A 17,163-nucleotide genomic window follows, 5' to 3' on the forward strand; every position below is an offset into this window, starting at 1 on the left:
ATCTATTTATATTAAAAATAAAAATAAAAGAACATTTCAACATTTATCTAAATATCAAAACCGTATTTTAAATAACAATACTTTAAAAAAATTAAAGTTATTTAACTTTTTTTAAGCTAATACTTCTTTATCGTAACTCACCTAAATAATTGGAAAAAATCTATAAATTTCATAGAAAAAATTGTGCACAGAAATAGAAAATAAATAAATAAAAATATAAATATAAATTAAAAATTGTGGTGGAAGAGCCGATGTTTTGCTCCTCCCACCCTTAAAGACAATCGACAGAACAAATTACTAAAGAAAGCCCCAAGATCAAAACTCTTGCTCGACGGTTCCTCAATTGCAACGACATTTTTCCCCACTCAACCATGGTAAAATTCTTACATTTTGTTTCTTTTTTCTTTCCACAGCTGATGTTTCGAATTTCTTTTTGCCCCTTTTTTTTACTGGTTGTATCACGGGGATTGATGGTTTCCCGACACCGTATCATTATATGCGTTTTAATTTTCCTTCGCGTTATGTGATTGTGGGAATTTGAATCATAAATATTGATCGAAAATTCATTGGAAAAAAATTGGCCCTGGGGCTGGATGAATTTTACCTGATCGCCTGATGGATTATCATGAGGGTACTGTCTGAGGTCTTACATTAGTCTTGTTTTAATTCTAATTGGACTAGAAATTTGGGATGTCAAATGCAAAATTTTACACAAAGTGGGTCCGATTAATTATTTATTTAATGTTAAGAGAGTTTTGTGCTATAGCCTGCTACCGTTTTGAGTCTGAACCAAACTCCTTGTCAGATTAGCTAAACCAAGTAAACCGGTAAAAGAACAATCACCAAAATGGGTGTCCATACTTTGGATATAACGGAAAAATTCAATCGAATTAAAAATTCAGTTTTCCTATCGGTTTTTTGGTTCGGTTTCGGGTTGTTTTTGTTTTAAAATTTTTTTTGGTTCAGTTCGGTTTTTGTAGATGAAAACCCATATAATTGAACCAACCGTGGTTTTAGCATGCATTACAATTTAGTCCTTATGGTTTAAAATTTTAAAAATTCCACATTTCTTGCTTTATATTTGGATTGTTGTTTTAATATTTGGTGAGATGATTAAAAGCTTGTTGTGTTCCAAAGACGTTGCTATTATTATTTACCTTTTGTTTTATTGTTTCTTGACTTTACAATTGTCTTTTAAAGTTATTTGTTTGTATTTATCTAACTTATTTGATTTTATTTAAATTGTGGTATATAAATTAGCTTGTTTGGTTTTTTTTAGTGGCAAAACTGATGCATTTTGATGAAAGTTAGCATATATTATTTCTCAAACCGAGCGATATAAACTGATCCATTATACTACAAAACCGAACCGGACTAAACCAAACTAAAATGGTTCGTATTTTAGATTAGACATTTCTAAAACCAAAAAACCAAACCGGATTTCGATTAACTGAACCGACCGGTGAACACTCCTTACTTCAAGTGTAAAAGTATGACCCTTATTCACTCTAGACCGGCTCACCGGCTGTTTCCATAGTCTTGATGGAGCGTGATATTTCTTCCCTCCGCCTTTGTCCATGATAAACCTCCAATCATCTGATTCATTTACTAATTCTTTCTATGATATTTTCCCTTGGTTTGTGGGGATTTGTTTTGTATAGTTAGCCCTTCTGGGTTGCTTTCTGATTCTTTGGTTGCTTGGGCCTCATCCAGTTTCATAACTCCATTTGTAGTCCAGTCATGTACTTGCTCACCAAATGCCATCGGATCCAATTCGAGGCACCAAAGCCACCCTACTTGGATCCCCGGATCGCCTTATTGGATTAGTGGGTGCCACAAGACAAATTGGTCGTACTCACTTTTGACATTTATATGATTCCAGAATTTGTGACATATGTTTCACTTCTCATTTCTACGACAATAACCTCACCCTCAGACCTTGAGCATTGACACAAGCTAAGGCACGATCCTTCATTGAAGAGCACCCTTAATCTTGAAGGCCCAGCCTTGGTGAATTTTCAGTACTAGTAATACCATTTCTCAGCGATCATACCAATGGGTAATCATATATTTGGAATTACAGCTTTTCTGTTGAGTTTTTGGTTTTGTCTTCATTTGGCCGTTGCTAATGGTTTATTAGTTGGAACAGCTATGATTGGTAGACCACTTATGTATTAACAGTTGGCACTGCCAGGAGGCGATGTGACAGCTGCAGTTCTCAGCTGCGCTCCTTCCCTTCATGACACATCATCCTCGTGTGCTGTTGGTTTGTTCTTCAAATAATTGAGCCTTCGTGATTCGTCAATGTTAGGAACAATATTTCCTATGACTCAAACACAAATAAAACTCAAGATTCAATATGAAAATCTGAGTATTACTACTCAGCCAAGGGTTTAATCCCTTTACAAGAGGAAGAACTCTTGCCCCTAGCACAAGCAACTGTAAATCAACAGAATAAACGTGAATGCCTCTAACCAGCTACTACTCCACAGTTTATTCTCATTCCTTCGTGCATCTAGATTCTTCCATGGGCTTGAGACTATTGGGCCTATGTCCAACATATTATGGTCCATAATAATAAAGTCCGTAACAGTCAATGCTTCATCAAGACTTTTGTCTATGTCCCCAACTGGAAAATTGTGTAGCATTGGTTTGGTCACCCTGAAAATTATGTTCATCAATTCTTTGAATTCTGCTCTTAATTGCGAGACTCTTCCTGTCATCTTTGGTCTATCCCAGTTGTTTGTCATTAAAGAGAATCGAAATCGCTCATTTGATTGATATATGAATCTCCCAGTTGCTTGGAGAACAATTCCAATCCATCCTTAATGCCAGATACTTCTTCCTGGCTGCTTGGATAACAATTCCGATCCATTCTTAATGTCTGATACTTCTTCCCTTACCGAATGGAAGGCCATCACCCGCTGACCAAATGATTCTGAGACCAGTTGAAGAGAGAGAATTTTCTATTCTGTTGTGAACTTGTGTTTGCCATTGAATTTCTGGGTGGTCTAGCTTAAGCACCCTGGTAATTTCTATTAGACCGGGGTTCCTCATCCATTCCTACATTGGGTCGTTTCTCTCATGGGAGGAGGAGAACACTCCTCCAACATGGCCTTCATATCATCAGTTTGTAAAATTGATGGGTGGTCTGGCCAAACCACTAATCTACAGTTCACGTATATCACTTTGATAGTTAATGTAGCTAGTCGACTCTGCCTCTGATGTTGCATGAAGTTCAGCTCCAATTGTCTATTTGCCTCTGATGTCTCTTGGCTTCGCATCCTGCCAGTTATTTTCTTCTATATTTTTAGTTTGATTCTCTACTAGGAGCACAAATGGTAGAATTGTCTTTCATGAGATTTGATTCTATAATGATGTATGCTTCTAGTCTGTCCAAACTTCTTATGTCGGAAAAAAAAAGGATGGCTATATTCTGGGTGTCTATATCCTCTTTAGATGAGTTGGTTACATGAGAAAATGCTGAAAAAATAATTGATGATGCAAGGCTTTGTTATTTTGTTAACTATATAGTATATACCGATTAGCAAATCTTTATGGTTCATATCAGCCTGCTTTCTTCTCTGTTTGGAGTATTTAAGGGTATGTTGTGTCCTACGAGCAAAACTAGTATACTTTGTGGATTCTCAGAAATTGTAGGGTGTTATAATCACAATTTGCAAATTGGATTGCCCTCTTTGTTAACTTACAATGCTTTATTTTTCCTTCATCTTTAGACAACCTCAAGGCGTGTGGCAGATAGGAAGGTATTGAAATTTGAGAAGAACATAAAGAAGAGAGGTGTAACTGGTGAAACAATTAAAAAGAAAGGGAGTTCTTATCCTGTAGGCCCTGTGGTGCTTGGGTTCATCATATTTGTTGTTGTTGGATCATGTAAGTAGCTGTCTTTCCTACGCGTATGTATCATTTTCTGTCGTATGAGTAGAGAAGAAGCTTTCAGCTTTCACTTATGTACCATATTTTTAACTGCCTTAATGTCATACATCCATGTAACTTTGATTTGTTGCAAAAATTATTTGCGGAAACCTTTTTATCTTTTAAAATGCAACTCATTTACCAGTTTGTGAGCTATGTCCCTAAGGATGACCTATGTCGGTGGTATATATATGCTGTACGCGAAACACCAATGAATATGTCATCCTAAAAATGGGTTTCTCTCAAATCCGGTACAACATTTAAATGATGTCGTGAGGAGACTATTGTAGTGAATATTTTGATAAAGCCGTCCCTGAAATTTTTATGCATCTCGTATGAATCGATGCATTGGTTGCGATGATGATGTTCAGCGAGGGAAGGTCTATGCCTCTGTTTATCCCATCCCGATCCTTGCACGACTCCTAACATATATCTAATGTTAATCTGCTTCGATTGTTGTTAACTGATTGCTATATGTTTTTGTTATTTTTCCAGCCTTGTTTCAGATTATCCGCATGGCAACAAGTGGAGGCATGGCGTAAATGTGTAGTGAAATTCAGCATGTAGATTATGTAACTTGGGCGTGGCGTTCACTTTTGGCATATGGGATTGATGTGATGTGAACTTCATCTCTTAGTTAAAGTTTGATAATCGGAGAGCCTTTTTAGACACTTTTACATCTTTTGGTATGACTTAATAATATTATTATATAAGTGATTGTGTTTTATTTAGTGAACATGATTTATTTATATTTTTGTTTAGTATAATAAATTGTACTTAAATTTTCATATTTTATTATTATAAAAAAATCATCTTAATAAATCTCATATCATATTTAACTTTACAAATCTCATATTTAAAAAAAAACGAGAAACAAAATATATGTAATACATAATATTCATATGATACGCAATATGTATAGACTGTGAATTTTAGTAGGAAAAGACTTTTAAAAAAGTACAAATCAATAAATATAAAAGTAAAAAAATTAGCGAAAAAAACAAAGTAAAAATAAATATATTTTTTTCCGAATATTTATTTTTGTAAAAATAATTATAAAAAAAATTCCGAGATTGTACATTCCGTCATCTTTCTTAAACTTCAACCAATAGGAAATCGTCCACGCGTCATGTATCATATATATATATATAGGAACATAGAGCCCTAATTTTGTTAATCTCCGAAATCGATTCCCAGATTTAGGATAGTGAGAAGGAGAAAACATCCGGAGATATGGATGCTTTGGATTCAGTTTTCGATCCACTCAGAGAGTTCTCCAAGGACAGCATTCGTCTTGTGAAGCGATGCCACAAGCCTGACCGCAAAGGTAGCGCGCCCGCCCCTCTCTGTCGTACGTCATTTGAATTTCTTCTTAATTTTGTGAATCACTGTTGATTTTGTCTGTAGAATTCTCGAAGGTGGCTACTCGAACTGCGATCGGTTTCGTCGTGATGGGATTTGTTGGGTTTTTCGTCAAGTTGATTTTCATTCCAATCAACAATATCATCGTGGGTGCTTCCTGATGGATCCATTCGGTGCTCTGTGAGCTGTCATAATTATTGATATCGATTAAATTTTTAATTTTGTTCCTGAGAGATCGTTTATGAATGTAATGAGCTTCAAAGATTTATTGCATTTAATGAATTTGAGATGTGAAATTGTGATCATCTTTCTCTTTGATCTCTGTTCGTGCATTCCCTTTCTCCTATATTTTTACCCCAAATAAACAGCTCTGAATATGTTCAAAAAGTCAAAAAGAAAATGATACACATGGTTTCTCTACTTCTGTGTTTGAATAGACGGGAAATTGTCCTTCGCCGTCGTTTTTTTTGTTTTCAGTCTTTGATAATTTTTTAGTACCACATTTAAATGTATCACATTTTGTATGACATAGTACCACAATTTTGTGGGTAAAGAGTGAACCCAAAGAAATATTTTGAATGAGGATTTTTCAACAAAATTCCCCTTGAATAGATAACTTTTTAAATTTTTTTCGATGAACAAATTAACTGATAAATGTTTGGAAATGGGAGCTTAATGAGAAAACATGAATGTTGGTTTGGGTGTCAGCTGAAAACGGTGTTTTTATTACATAAATTATAATAGGCATACCATGTGGAGTAGTACATAAATTAGGGGATATAACCAAAAAAGTCGAATTTCCTGAATTGCATTTTCCAATAATTCAGTTTCAAGTTCCTAGAAGATTGAATTATATAAATGGATTCATGTTAATTACATAAAATATCACGATCTTGTTTTATGATACGTTTGAAAAATAGTCTAAGATTTAATAATCTAAATTTGCATTGTTTATTGTTGTTATGATCAAATTTAGTGATAATTAAGTAATAAATATATGAATAATTAATAGTATGTATATAATTTTAGGCAAAATCTTGTGTAAGACGGTCTCATGTGTCGTATTTTGTGAGACCTATCTCTTATTTGGGTCATCCATGAAAAAGTATTACTTTTTATGCTAAGAGTATTATTTTTTATTGTGAATATCGGTTGGGTTGACCCGTCTCACAGATAAAGATTCGTGAGACCGTCTCACAAGAGACCTACTCATAATTTTATGTTCCTATGTAATAATTGAATGACTTTATTTTTTGTTCACGCTTGACTTATTTTTTATGTGAAAAACAATATTTTTCACTCTACATATGGTTTGGTTTGACATATCTGGTTAATAAATACATATGAAACATGAAATCTTCTAAAAAAATTAATTCGATTTGTATTGTCATGCATGTAGGATGCACATAAAAAATGTAAATATGACATGTATCAACTTTTTATAGATATGTGCAAGAGATTCTAATGGGGTCGACTGTATATTTGATGTTAAACTTTTGAAAGAAATGTTCAATAAAACTCAAAAGAAAGTTCTTATAAATTTATAACTCTACAATTATCTATTTCTATTTTTGTCTATTAATTAATTTATTCTAAAAGTGTGGATATTGAGTAATATTTTTGCTACTTGAAAGTGTCGAACTACAATTATTCTCTATTGTCTTAGGTTTAAATTAAAGTATTTGGATTATAGGTAATTTGATATATTTGGAGGTAAAAATGATATATGAAGCCTTATAAAGACAAGTCAACTTATTTTTAATTATATTTTTTTGGATAATAAAATTGGATGTATATGTTCCACTTTCAAAGAGGTTGCACATACAAATGGTCTATTAGAATCATATATTTAGTTAATTAATACAAATGGTCTATTTGCAATATTATTGCATTTTAATGACCAAACTTAGATATGCAAAAAGTCTTCATTTCAAATAGACCATTTTGGCATTAGTGATTCATCTCATTTTATTCATGAAAGGAGTTTTTGCATTAACAAAATTAACAAAGTTATTGTACAATTACAAAACAAAGTAGTTTTGCAAAAATGTTGCGTAAACACGATTGATTATATGGGATGAATCATCAATGACAAAACAATTAATGAGTTAAATCGTCGATAGAAACTTATAAGAAACTCTATTTTAGTTATCGAGAAATACAAATACGTATAACAGAAGATTGTTCAAGTGAAATACTACGTAACTCCAATTAAATATTCATCTACATTTACATAAGAATGTATTTCACGTGTAACTCATGTCATTTTTTCTAATACTATAAACACTCCATCATTATTAAATTACTATTTATCATTTGCATGCACAAACTTTTAAAAAATGACATTCAGTTATCTTTTTGTTTGAAAGTGTGTAAAATTATTATTTATCATAGCCTTGTCTATTCATCAAATAAGCCAGGGGTGATTCAGTTAAATTAATTTGACCCCATGGATTGATAACACGAAAAATTGATGAGATAGATTTTTTTATCGAAAACATTTTGCACATATTTTTAACCCAAAAAAAAAAACACTTCTTTAAATTTTTTGTTCAGCTTTTATTTATCATCCAAAAAAATAAAATGTTTGAGACAAAAACTTGTGTGAGACGGTCTCACAGGTCATATTTTGTGAGACGGATCTCTTATTTGAGTCATCCATGAAAAGTATTACTATTTATGTTAAGGTTATTACTTTTTATTGTGAATATCGGTAGGATTGACCCGTCTCACAGATAAAGATTCGTGAGATCATTTTACAAGAGACCTACTCAATGTTTGATTGATATATTTTTGCAAAAAAGGAAATTACCATATAGGAAAACCACACCCAGGGGCGGAGCCACCCTTGGGCTAGGGTGGGCTCCAGCCCCACCTATTTTTTTATTTTTTTTTGAAAAAAATTAGTATTTTAAAATTTTAAATTATATTCAGTCCCATATTAAAAGTAGAACAAATTTATCAGTTTTATTTTTTTATTTTTTTAGTCTCATGTTTAAAAACTAAAAATAAAACAACTCTCATAAATCATAATTCATTACTGTATGTTGGTTGGTTTATTGTCGTATGTTCTGAAATTATGCGACTTTGAGATAAAAATTCGACGACTCTAAAATTATGTTAAATATTTAGTTGTGCTTATTTGAGTGCAATAATATTGTCTTATGATATATATGAATTTTGGAGTTTAAATTTTTACCATAAAAATCTATTGTTGCATATTTTTAGAATAATAATCAGTTGGTTGAAATGTGTGATGATTATTGATGAGCAATTATTGTTGGGCTTGTTTTGTGATTTTTCTATTTATAATAACCGAAAATTGAATTATAAGTATGAAATTTGAAAAATAATTCGTTGTTGTAAATTTTTGGGAATATTAAATATTTCTAGTTAAATAACTCAGGGAATGAGGAAAATAAAAACTGTCTAGTTATTTTTAAACCAAAAGAGTACATATCAACAAATAACGAGCAAACATCAATTACAAACTCAGGGAATAAAGAAAATAAAAAATGTCAAGTTATATTGGATTTTTTTTTATTTAAAACACGATTATTTAAAAAAATTTATAAAATTTCGGTTAATTGTGTTACTGACCGAAATAATTGATTTTTCGATTTGATTTGTTAGATATTCGTAATAAAGTTTGTCGAAAAAAAAGTTAATTTAATTCGATTTTAGAAAATTAAAATCGAACCTATTACTGTTTAATACAAGATGAGTCAGTCTCAGGTACTCATGAATCCTGGCTCCGCCCCTGACCACACCCGCTACCTTTTTTCATGTCGTTGTCTCTTTTGGCCCCAAGTGAAACTCTGGTACTCCAAAGGATAAGAACCAAAAGAGAGACCCGAATTTTCGTCTTCTACTTTTTACCATACTGCTGCCAAAATCGTCGAGGACACGTGTCATCAAATGGGAGTCGACGGCCAGGATAGACCAAGCAAGCAGCCCACGTCCCACAGTTACGCATTATTATATGATATGATAATGATGATCATAGTGATTATCATCTTACGTGTACTCCTGTTGTGTCAGCTTTCAAGATTGTGATATTTGGTAGGTGGATTCCGTTTTCTTTGTTGAAAAAATCTTTCTTGATCATTAGGAGTGGTGAACGTTTGTGTTTTTAGGTGTGGGTTGTGTGTGAAGTCGTATACATACACAGATACATATATCATACATATCAAGAATGGTGATGGAAGAAAGCGAAACGCCGAGGAGCCCAGAAGCTAAGGTGGGTATGCAAGTGGAGGATTTATGGGATAATCAAGAACAGCAGCTGACACCTACTGAGAAGCTTAACGCTTGTTTTGAGAGTATTCCTGTTTCCGCCTTCCCCCCTGCTCCCTCTTCCCAAGGTAACCTTTGATTCATGGAATAAAATATTTACAGCGGTTCCTGCTCTTAATTGAAGATTGGTCACAACTCTTTGTAGATTGAAGCCTGTTTCGTAATATTTTTTCTGTGTGTGGGGTGAATATCTGTCTGTGAACAGATGATGATCTAACTGATTAATAATTCGTGTTACAGATTTTGAATCTACGGGAGGGTTGATTTGTTCTAGTGAACTTCGGGTTCAATTTCTTATTTTTCAAAGTCAGTTTACTATGATTTGGAATTATGGTTCACTTTACAGTCGTACTGTTTCCCTCGCAATTACTCTCTTTCTGTTTGAAGTTATGCTAGTGTTGCTTTGTATTGGTTTCAAATGAAAGTTTATTGTGGACAAGAGTTGAGAAATTTGTTGCTGATATCTGATATTACTAAATGCCGAATAGGCGTTTGTGCACCAATCATACGCCACTGTCTAGATACTTCTGATAGTAGGTTTTGAAAATATGTCAGATAACTCGTAAAAAATTCTTTTGTAATGTTATGTTAAATATACTTGTGGGTTTACTCTGATATAATAGCATACTATATATGTATCTTGATATCTTCTTAGGCCATTCAGTTTCTTTCGGATATTGGGGCTTAGTTCTAAGCAATTTCATTTGCAGTTATTGAGATAAATTCGGATACCAATCTTGCGGAAGCCGTTAAATTACTTGCCCGTCATAAACTCCTTAGTGCACCAGTTGTGGATGTGAAAGCACCAGAAGATGCGAGTTGGATCGACCGATATATTGGAATTGTAGAGTTTGCTGGCATTGTTGTTTGGATATTACATCAGGTTTGATATTCTCGTTCAATGGTTTATGTCCCAATAAAATTCTTTTGCTTTCTGAATTACAATAATCTAAAATAGATGTTAATTTAAACTTTTGCTGCAGTCTGAGAGGATGGAAGGCAGCAACACTGCCTTTGATTTGGCCACAGGCGACACAGAAGATGCTACTACTGCCTCGGCTGTTGCCGCAGCCGCAAACGGGATGTCATCTCCACGGTTTAGAAGTATGCACCCTGACTCTCCCACAGCAACTTGCGGGAAATTTTTTGAGACTCTTACTTCTTCTGATTTCTACAAGAACACGAAGGTTATTATTCTCTCGCCTCACCATTTGTTATGATCTCATGTTGGCAGCATAAGAAATTGCAGTACCTGTCCTATTTTATAGGCTGAATGTTTAGGTTTACCCTTTTTTCTTGGTCTTATAACCTAACATTGGTCTTTTGAGCTTGTGCTCTCTTCAAAGTTCAACTTATGGCCTAACACCTAACTCCATGTGCCTAATGGATGCATAAACAGGTTGGCGATATTTCTGGATCTTTTCGTTGGGCTCCATTTCTAGCGCTGCAGAAAGCAAACTCTTTTTTGACGATGCTCCTATTGCTATCAAAGTACAGAATGAAAAGTATTCCTGTGGTTGATTTGGGAGAAGCAAAGGTTGATAATGTCATCACTCAGAGTGCTGTTATTCACATGCTTAAAGAATGCGCTGGACTTCATTGGTTTGAGAGCTGGGGTTCGAAGAAACTGTTTGAACTCGGTCTTCCCCTTATGAAACCTAGACAAATCATCAAGGTGCTCGGCGAAAGACATTTGCCTTAAATGAACTCAATATGGGCTAGTTTTAATTTTTTATGCCAAAACTTGTGCTTATAATCTCAGAATTTACTCCTGATTCTATATGTTTCGTTTTCCATGTTCAGGTAAATGAAGACGAGCCTGTGCTGCAGGCGTTTAAATTGATGAGGCAGAAGGGAGTTGGAGGGGTGCCAGTGGTTGAAAATGGAGGAAGTAAGGCAATCGGTAATATAAGCATCAGGGATATCCAATTCCTTCTCGTTGCACCACAAATTTACAGGGAATACAGGTCTCTCTCTATAATTAATCTCTTTTCTCCGTGTTTTCAGTTCGAGTTCATTAAAGAAAACAAATCTGTGAAAAAGCATTAATATGTTTTATTTTCGGATCATGTTCGAGCTTGATAATTTCTAGTACGAATTGAAAAATTATTATGTTTTGTCCATGCTCATTGGGAGTATTTTCGTACTCGTACAGATCCATCACTGCAAAGAACTTCTTGACGACAGTTAGAAGCTATCTAGAGGAGGAGCATGAGAAGGAGTCGCCACTGTTGGGTGGCATGGTAACATGCCGGAGAGGCGATACTTTAAAAGAAGTCATAACGAAGCTTGACTCAATGAAGATCCACCGAATATATGTGGTGGATGGTGGTGGGAACCTGGAGGGTGTTGTAACCCTGAGGGACATAATCTCGAAGCTGGTACACGAGCCTCGGGGTTATTTCGGGGATTTCTTCGATGGAGTCTTGCCACTGCCCGCAAATAGCAGGGTTTAACTTGTTGCAAACTAGAGTTGAGGAGTTGGTTTGTTTTGATGCAAGAATCTTGTATATGAGCATATTCCAAACGAGATCTAGCTACTGGTTTGTCTTGTTTGTGGAATAAAATTTTGAAATGGACTTCGTTTTCTTGCACAAAAGAACCTCTACCATTATACCCATGAGTGCTAAAGTAATGGAAAGAGCTTTTGACCAAAGGTTCTCTCTCTTTTGTTTTGGGCCAGTAAGTGAGGATATTTGTTCTTTACTTTTTAATAGCACTTCTTTTAACCCATGGTTAGTTCAAAAAATCAGTTAGATTCTTCAATGGTGGAAGTTTCATTTCAAGTAAAAATAGATATAATTTTTCTTTTAAAAATACTATCATCGAAATGATTAACTTCATGAATAAAAATTAAGTAAAATAGTAAAAATTGATATAAGTCTAAAACTCTATAGTAGAAAAAGAGTTGGTTAACTGTGAAACAATTTCACATATTTATACATATCTAGTCTGAATCTATAGTGAAAAATATATTTTTATCTAAAAAATAATATTTTTTATTGGTCCGATCGGATCAAATATTTGTTTTACAAAATTGACCGATGAGATGATATTATAAAAGTTTTTGTGATAAAGAAATTTCAAAAACTTGTCAAATAAAAAAATGTTTACGATCGATGAGATCGGAGCTTATTTCATATAAGTAGCGACAAAATCAACCAGACATTAGATAACCAATTTTTTTTTTTTTTAAATAGCTCAAATGGAACAGTCAAACAAGTCAAAGTAACTGAAAGAAACAAAAAAAAAAGTCAGAAAAACACATACAAATTTAGGCAGTATTTACAAAATATTATATTTTTAGATAAATGAATAAATCTGTAGATAGGGAAAGTGAAATGAAATCAGAAGTTGACAGTATTTAAAAATAAAATTGAAAACATTTACAAGATAATTGTGGATTATATAAAAATATTGGAGGTAAGATGTCTCGAAAAGTTTCGTTATTTATCAAAATACTTGAATCACTTTTAAAGATTCAAAATCAATGTGATATAAAATTTTGTATTTTATTTAAATTATGCAGAAGCAGAAACAAAATTTGATATTAAAAAATACAAAAAAAAAAACTGATTTTTTAAGCAAAAAATATTTTTTTAGATGTTGCAAATACTTTTTTTGAGAACCCATAGCCAAAATACATCGAATAGCAAATTTCAACCGACCCACACGAGCTGTAAAACTAAATCCTGAAAATTGAAAATAATGCCAACGACCACCATTTTTTTAAAAGCATGACGAAAAAATAAATTGAATTAAAAATGGTTGACTTCTTATCAAATGGCCACCATTGGACCCAAACTTTGTTTCCACTTGACCATACGGTCAAACAGCTTTCAGACCAATACTGCTTATTAATAAAGGCACACCTTTTATTTTTAAAAGGTAAATTAACAATGTTTAAAGCCAAAAAGTTTGCTTTTTTCTATTTAAAAATAGTTGAAAAGGTAATAACAAATGCATCACGGAATCCTGTCATTTTCTTTTAAAAAAAATTAAAATAATTGTTGGATCTCGTTGTTTTCTAATTCTCTCCCATCATTCTCATGAAAAGCACATACCATATTTCATACGATAACATCATTTTCAGATATAGATAACTATCAATCACTATTTTCTCCAAAGGCTATTGAGTTGAGCCCACCTCCCTTAATCTAAGTACGAATGCAACAAAGGAAGAACATGAAAAGAACGTGTTTCCTATGAATAACGTAGTTTTAAACTTTTCACACACACACATATACCATATGTACCCTGCATGTTGAAAAACACTCCCTGCCTAGAATGGAGTTTCATTACACTACTCGTAGTGATAGATGGAAATTCTCTGCATATTGAATCCCACACTTAAACAACTGTTTTCAAAATCAAGCAACATAAGTCTATATAACAGCAGCCGGCAGACTCTCGTCCACACAATCAAGCGTGGAAAGCCTTTAACTACCATCCAAGGCAATCCACCAACTGAAGCTACACAAAAACAGACTACTATTAGGTATTTTAACTACTGTATCATTCCACATGAATAATTCATCGAATGTAAAACACCTCCTTCAATGGCGGAAAAATAAATAACAATAAATCGAGCATTACTAATTGACGACGTTTAGCCAGCACAATATTAGATGTCTAAACAGGTACAGTAACCCATAATGGCCAACGATACCATTGAAACAACTAGAGAACTGGTAGGGTAATGCTGTAACTTACTTACAGCATGTGAGAATAGCCTCTCCCAACTAACGGAAAAAACATAATACAAAAAAAAAAGAGAAAAACCATGGGTAACGCAGGCTACAGTCTACAAAGAATTCGAATCTTGTTGCTTAAGACATATCCTCACTCCCTCTTTATTTTCAATGTAACTATCAGTTTGGATTCACAACAGAAAAATACATCTAAACTCAATCATGAACACAATCCATAACAAATTGAAGGAATTAAAGAACTATGGCAATCGACTCCCAAATATCACTCTGCTGCCCATTGGGAAATGTTACTCATGATAATAAATACATGAAACATATATAGTTCCACACATTGACGATATAGTACATGTACAAAATTATTACAGTATATCTCAAAGAGGTGTGAATACCTTCCTCTCACAACAGATCGTGTCCAATACACTTACACCAACAGTGAAGAGCACATCAGCAAGCTGAAGGTAGAAGTCGAACTATTCTTGAAAACAAAAAGGATACCTGTCACCATAGTACTGCATTTCTATGTACTTTTTCTTCTCATGTGGTGCAGAATAAGGGGTGTTCCTTCAAACAGATCCAACAAATAATTCTCTAAATCCTCAGGAGAGTATTTAATGTATTTTCCAGCATGCCTCCCACTCTCTAGTTGACTCCCAAACCTTCCCAAGAATGATCGATATGCTGGAATCACTTTTTCCGAAATGGATATGCGGAGTTCCTCTCTAAGCTGAGGATCTGGAACCTTCCAAGCAGTCTGAATCCTATAGATATCTTCAAAACAAATATTGAAGTTCTTGAATCTTTCTTTCAAAGCCACCTTTGCTGCACTACTTGAGCTCCCGCCGATCCCTTCATCTTTCAAACATGATAAGACCTTGGTCCATGCTGCTCTAAGATAATGTGTAGCATGTTGCCGAATCAGACCTCGTCGTTTTTTAATCCAGTTATCACCCAAAGCGTTTCGGAGCTCTGAGTCCTTCACTTTTTGTACAATGTAAAGTATGTTGTTCATCAGAAAAATATACTGCATCGCACCATCCTCATACATTCTCGATTTTTCCTCAAGATTTGATTCCAAAGAAGTTATCAATGCCAAGAGGCGCTGAGCAATGAGAGACATGCTTGTCTCCAAATTATCATTTTTCTCTTTTTCCAATCCTGAGTTATCCTCCACAGTCTCCAATAGTGAATTAAGTGTATCACTATAATCCACAAGCAATTTTGTGTAATTCATGACATATCTAGTGAGTGGATGAATCTCACCATTCTGCATCGGCTTCCTCGAAGCCTCCCCCTGAACAGCATTCTCAAACTCCACAAAAGTCCCAATTGCAGCCTCACCCAGGGCATCTAACACTCCCTTTGCCTCACTACACACCATATCGCCTGCATCTTCATCCATAAAAAGTGCCTGTAAATCTGGTAAAACCGCAGCCAATGCATCATACATATCAAGAATCCTAAACAATTTTTCAGCGGACCTTCTCCCAACTGCAACCGCCTCTCCGAAATTTAAAAACTGCATCACGCATCCCTTAGATGTTTCCAAGAAGCAAACTTCCTTGATCAAATCAGACCCAGTAAAAATCTGATCACATAAACGTTTCTCACCAGATAAAAGACCCCGAACAACTAATTTAACTGCTGGAATCCACTTCCTCATCTTATCATCCAAGGACCGCCATTCCATCCTCTGTACGTCCTCAATGCTCAATTTCTCCACTCCAAGAATCACCAAACACTCGTCAAGAACATCACGGCGAACACTACAATACACCTGGCAGCATTCCTTCTCGTAACCAGATCGGATCATCCGATCTGCGATCTCCCTCAGATCAATCACTGAATCGGGATGGATCAAATCGAAAGATGACATATCATCCACACCAAAGCTAATGCCCCTGCCGTGACCGTTATGACTGTACCTCCCGCTGCTGACATCTTCAATATTTTCATTCACGTCAACGTTGAAAAACTCAGTACCAGCGATAGCAATCGCAGCCGAAGAGGAAGAGATCGAAGATCGATGAAGACGCTCGGTGTCAAGTGCGACGGTGTTGCGGATCAGGATATGGCGAAACTCATCCTCCAAACGAGCCATCGCAAGCTGGAGCGCGGTCTCCGCACGGTCCATCACATCGTCCGCGGAATCTACGGCACGCGGATTGAGGTTGATTTCCTCGGTCAAATGGATGATCTCGTCAACTGCAACCAAGTAATCGTCCGAAAATGAGGAGTCTGCTTCGTTCAGAATGAAATTCTCGGCCGCCGCGAATCGGGGGTCAACAACGGCGTTGGATGTGTTGTCATCGGATGAAACGAAGGTGGAGAGAGTGGATAGACGGTTATCGAAGGAGGAGAGGATTAAAAGCATATCATCGGTGTTGGATGTATTGTGTAGGCTCTGCACAATCCGCTGCGCGGTGGCCAACACCTTATCCTGGCCTTCAGTAGCCGCCGCCATGCGTTCTTCCCCTCCGAGGCGATGTTGGTTGTGTACGTAAAGATTAGATTTGTAAATTAGGGCTTAAGTTGGGGACAATGGGGAAGGAGATATTATTTGTATTTTGTACAGCAAAGGCAAGGGAGGGGCCCAGTTCCTAATTTTGTGTTGATGACGTGTCAATTCTTTTCATTTTATTTATTTTATTTTTTTAGATAATAATAATGATAATAATAATAATAATAATAATAATAATAAATATTTTTTTAGCTCATTAGATAATAATAAATAATTTATCACAAAAACTACTATGAGACTGTCTCATAAATCAATTTTATGATACGAATTTTCAACTCAACCCAACTCGTGAAAAATATTATTTATGTCAAAATTATTATTATGTTGATATAAATCCAT

General features: G+C 34.7%; 4 protein-coding genes across 7 annotated transcripts; 3 read left to right on the plus strand and 1 right to left on the minus strand.

Moving 5' to 3' along the window:
- Positions 1-212: 212 nt before the first annotated feature.
- On the plus strand, positions 213-4,667 carry LOC140972848 (uncharacterized). The gene is made up of 3 exons (XM_073435304.1): positions 213-374; positions 3,738-3,894; positions 4,432-4,667. Exons 1-3 carry the CDS (start codon positions 372-374, stop codon positions 4,476-4,478), a joined length of 207 nt encoding a protein of 68 aa, XP_073291405.1. The 5' UTR covers positions 213-371; the 3' UTR covers positions 4,479-4,667.
- Positions 4,668-5,043: 376 nt separating this feature from the next.
- On the plus strand, positions 5,044-5,614 carry LOC140972028 (protein transport protein Sec61 subunit gamma-1-like). Its single transcript, XM_073434507.1, has 2 exons — positions 5,044-5,263; positions 5,344-5,614. Exons 1-2 carry the CDS (start codon positions 5,170-5,172, stop codon positions 5,457-5,459), a joined length of 210 nt encoding a protein of 69 aa, XP_073290608.1. The 5' UTR covers positions 5,044-5,169; the 3' UTR covers positions 5,460-5,614.
- A 3,709-nt stretch (positions 5,615-9,323) lies between these two features.
- Positions 9,324-12,250, plus strand: LOC140972849 (SNF1-related protein kinase regulatory subunit gamma-1-like). Its single transcript, XM_073435305.1, has 6 exons — positions 9,324-9,662; positions 10,305-10,477; positions 10,578-10,781; positions 10,994-11,269; positions 11,398-11,561; positions 11,750-12,250. The coding sequence occupies exons 1-6, from the start codon at positions 9,494-9,496 to the stop codon at positions 12,048-12,050; spliced, it is 1,287 nt and encodes a 428-aa protein (XP_073291406.1). The 5' UTR covers positions 9,324-9,493; the 3' UTR covers positions 12,051-12,250.
- Positions 12,251-13,776: 1,526 nt separating this feature from the next.
- LOC140972850 (exocyst complex component EXO70A1-like) lies at positions 13,777-16,861 on the minus strand. Of its 4 annotated transcripts, none has more exons than XR_012174546.1 (2): positions 14,696-16,861; positions 13,777-14,061 (listed from the first exon to the last, which is right to left on the minus strand). XR_012174546.1 is itself a non-coding variant. In XM_073435307.1 (2 exons), exon 1 carries the CDS (start codon positions 16,765-16,767, stop codon positions 14,824-14,826), a length of 1,944 nt encoding a protein of 647 aa, XP_073291408.1. In that variant the 5' UTR covers positions 16,768-16,861; the 3' UTR covers positions 13,777-14,061; positions 14,802-14,823. The 4 variants fall into 4 exon arrangements, 2 of the variants coding, with proteins under 2 accessions (XP_073291408.1, XP_073291407.1); XR_012174545.1 differs by having other exon boundaries at positions 13,777-14,067; XM_073435307.1 differs by having other exon boundaries at positions 14,802-16,861.
- Between the last annotated feature and the right edge of the window lie 302 nt (positions 16,862-17,163).

The sequence above is a fragment of the Primulina huaijiensis genome, chromosome 3 (genome assembly GCF_012295235.1).
Source record: "Primulina huaijiensis isolate GDHJ02 chromosome 3, ASM1229523v2, whole genome shotgun sequence".
Lineage (NCBI taxonomy): Eukaryota > Viridiplantae > Streptophyta > Magnoliopsida > Lamiales > Gesneriaceae > Primulina > Primulina huaijiensis.

Excerpts from the sequence above, each read along its gene's own strand:
- LOC140972848 (XM_073435304.1), top strand. Across the intron at positions 3,895-4,431 it reads ATTTGTTGTTGTTGGATCAT|CCTTGTTTCAGATTATCCGC; the intron begins GTAAGTAGCTGT and ends TTATTTTTCCAG.
- LOC140972028 (XM_073434507.1), top strand. The coding sequence starts at position 5,170 with ATGGATGCTTTGGATTCAGTTTTCGATCCACTCAGAGAGTTCTCCAAG. Across the intron at positions 5,264-5,343 it reads CCACAAGCCTGACCGCAAAG|AATTCTCGAAGGTGGCTACT; the intron begins GTAGCGCGCCCG and ends TTTTGTCTGTAG.
- LOC140972849 (XM_073435305.1), top strand. The coding sequence starts at position 9,494 with ATGGTGATGGAAGAAAGCGAAACGCCGAGGAGCCCAGAAGCTAAGGTG. Across the intron at positions 9,663-10,304 it reads CCCTGCTCCCTCTTCCCAAG|TTATTGAGATAAATTCGGAT; the intron begins GTAACCTTTGAT and ends TTTCATTTGCAG. Across the intron at positions 11,270-11,397 it reads AACCTAGACAAATCATCAAG|GTAAATGAAGACGAGCCTGT; the intron begins GTGCTCGGCGAA and ends TTCCATGTTCAG.
- LOC140972850 (XM_073435307.1), bottom strand. The coding sequence starts at position 16,767 with ATGGCGGCGGCTACTGAAGGCCAGGATAAGGTGTTGGCCACCGCGCAG.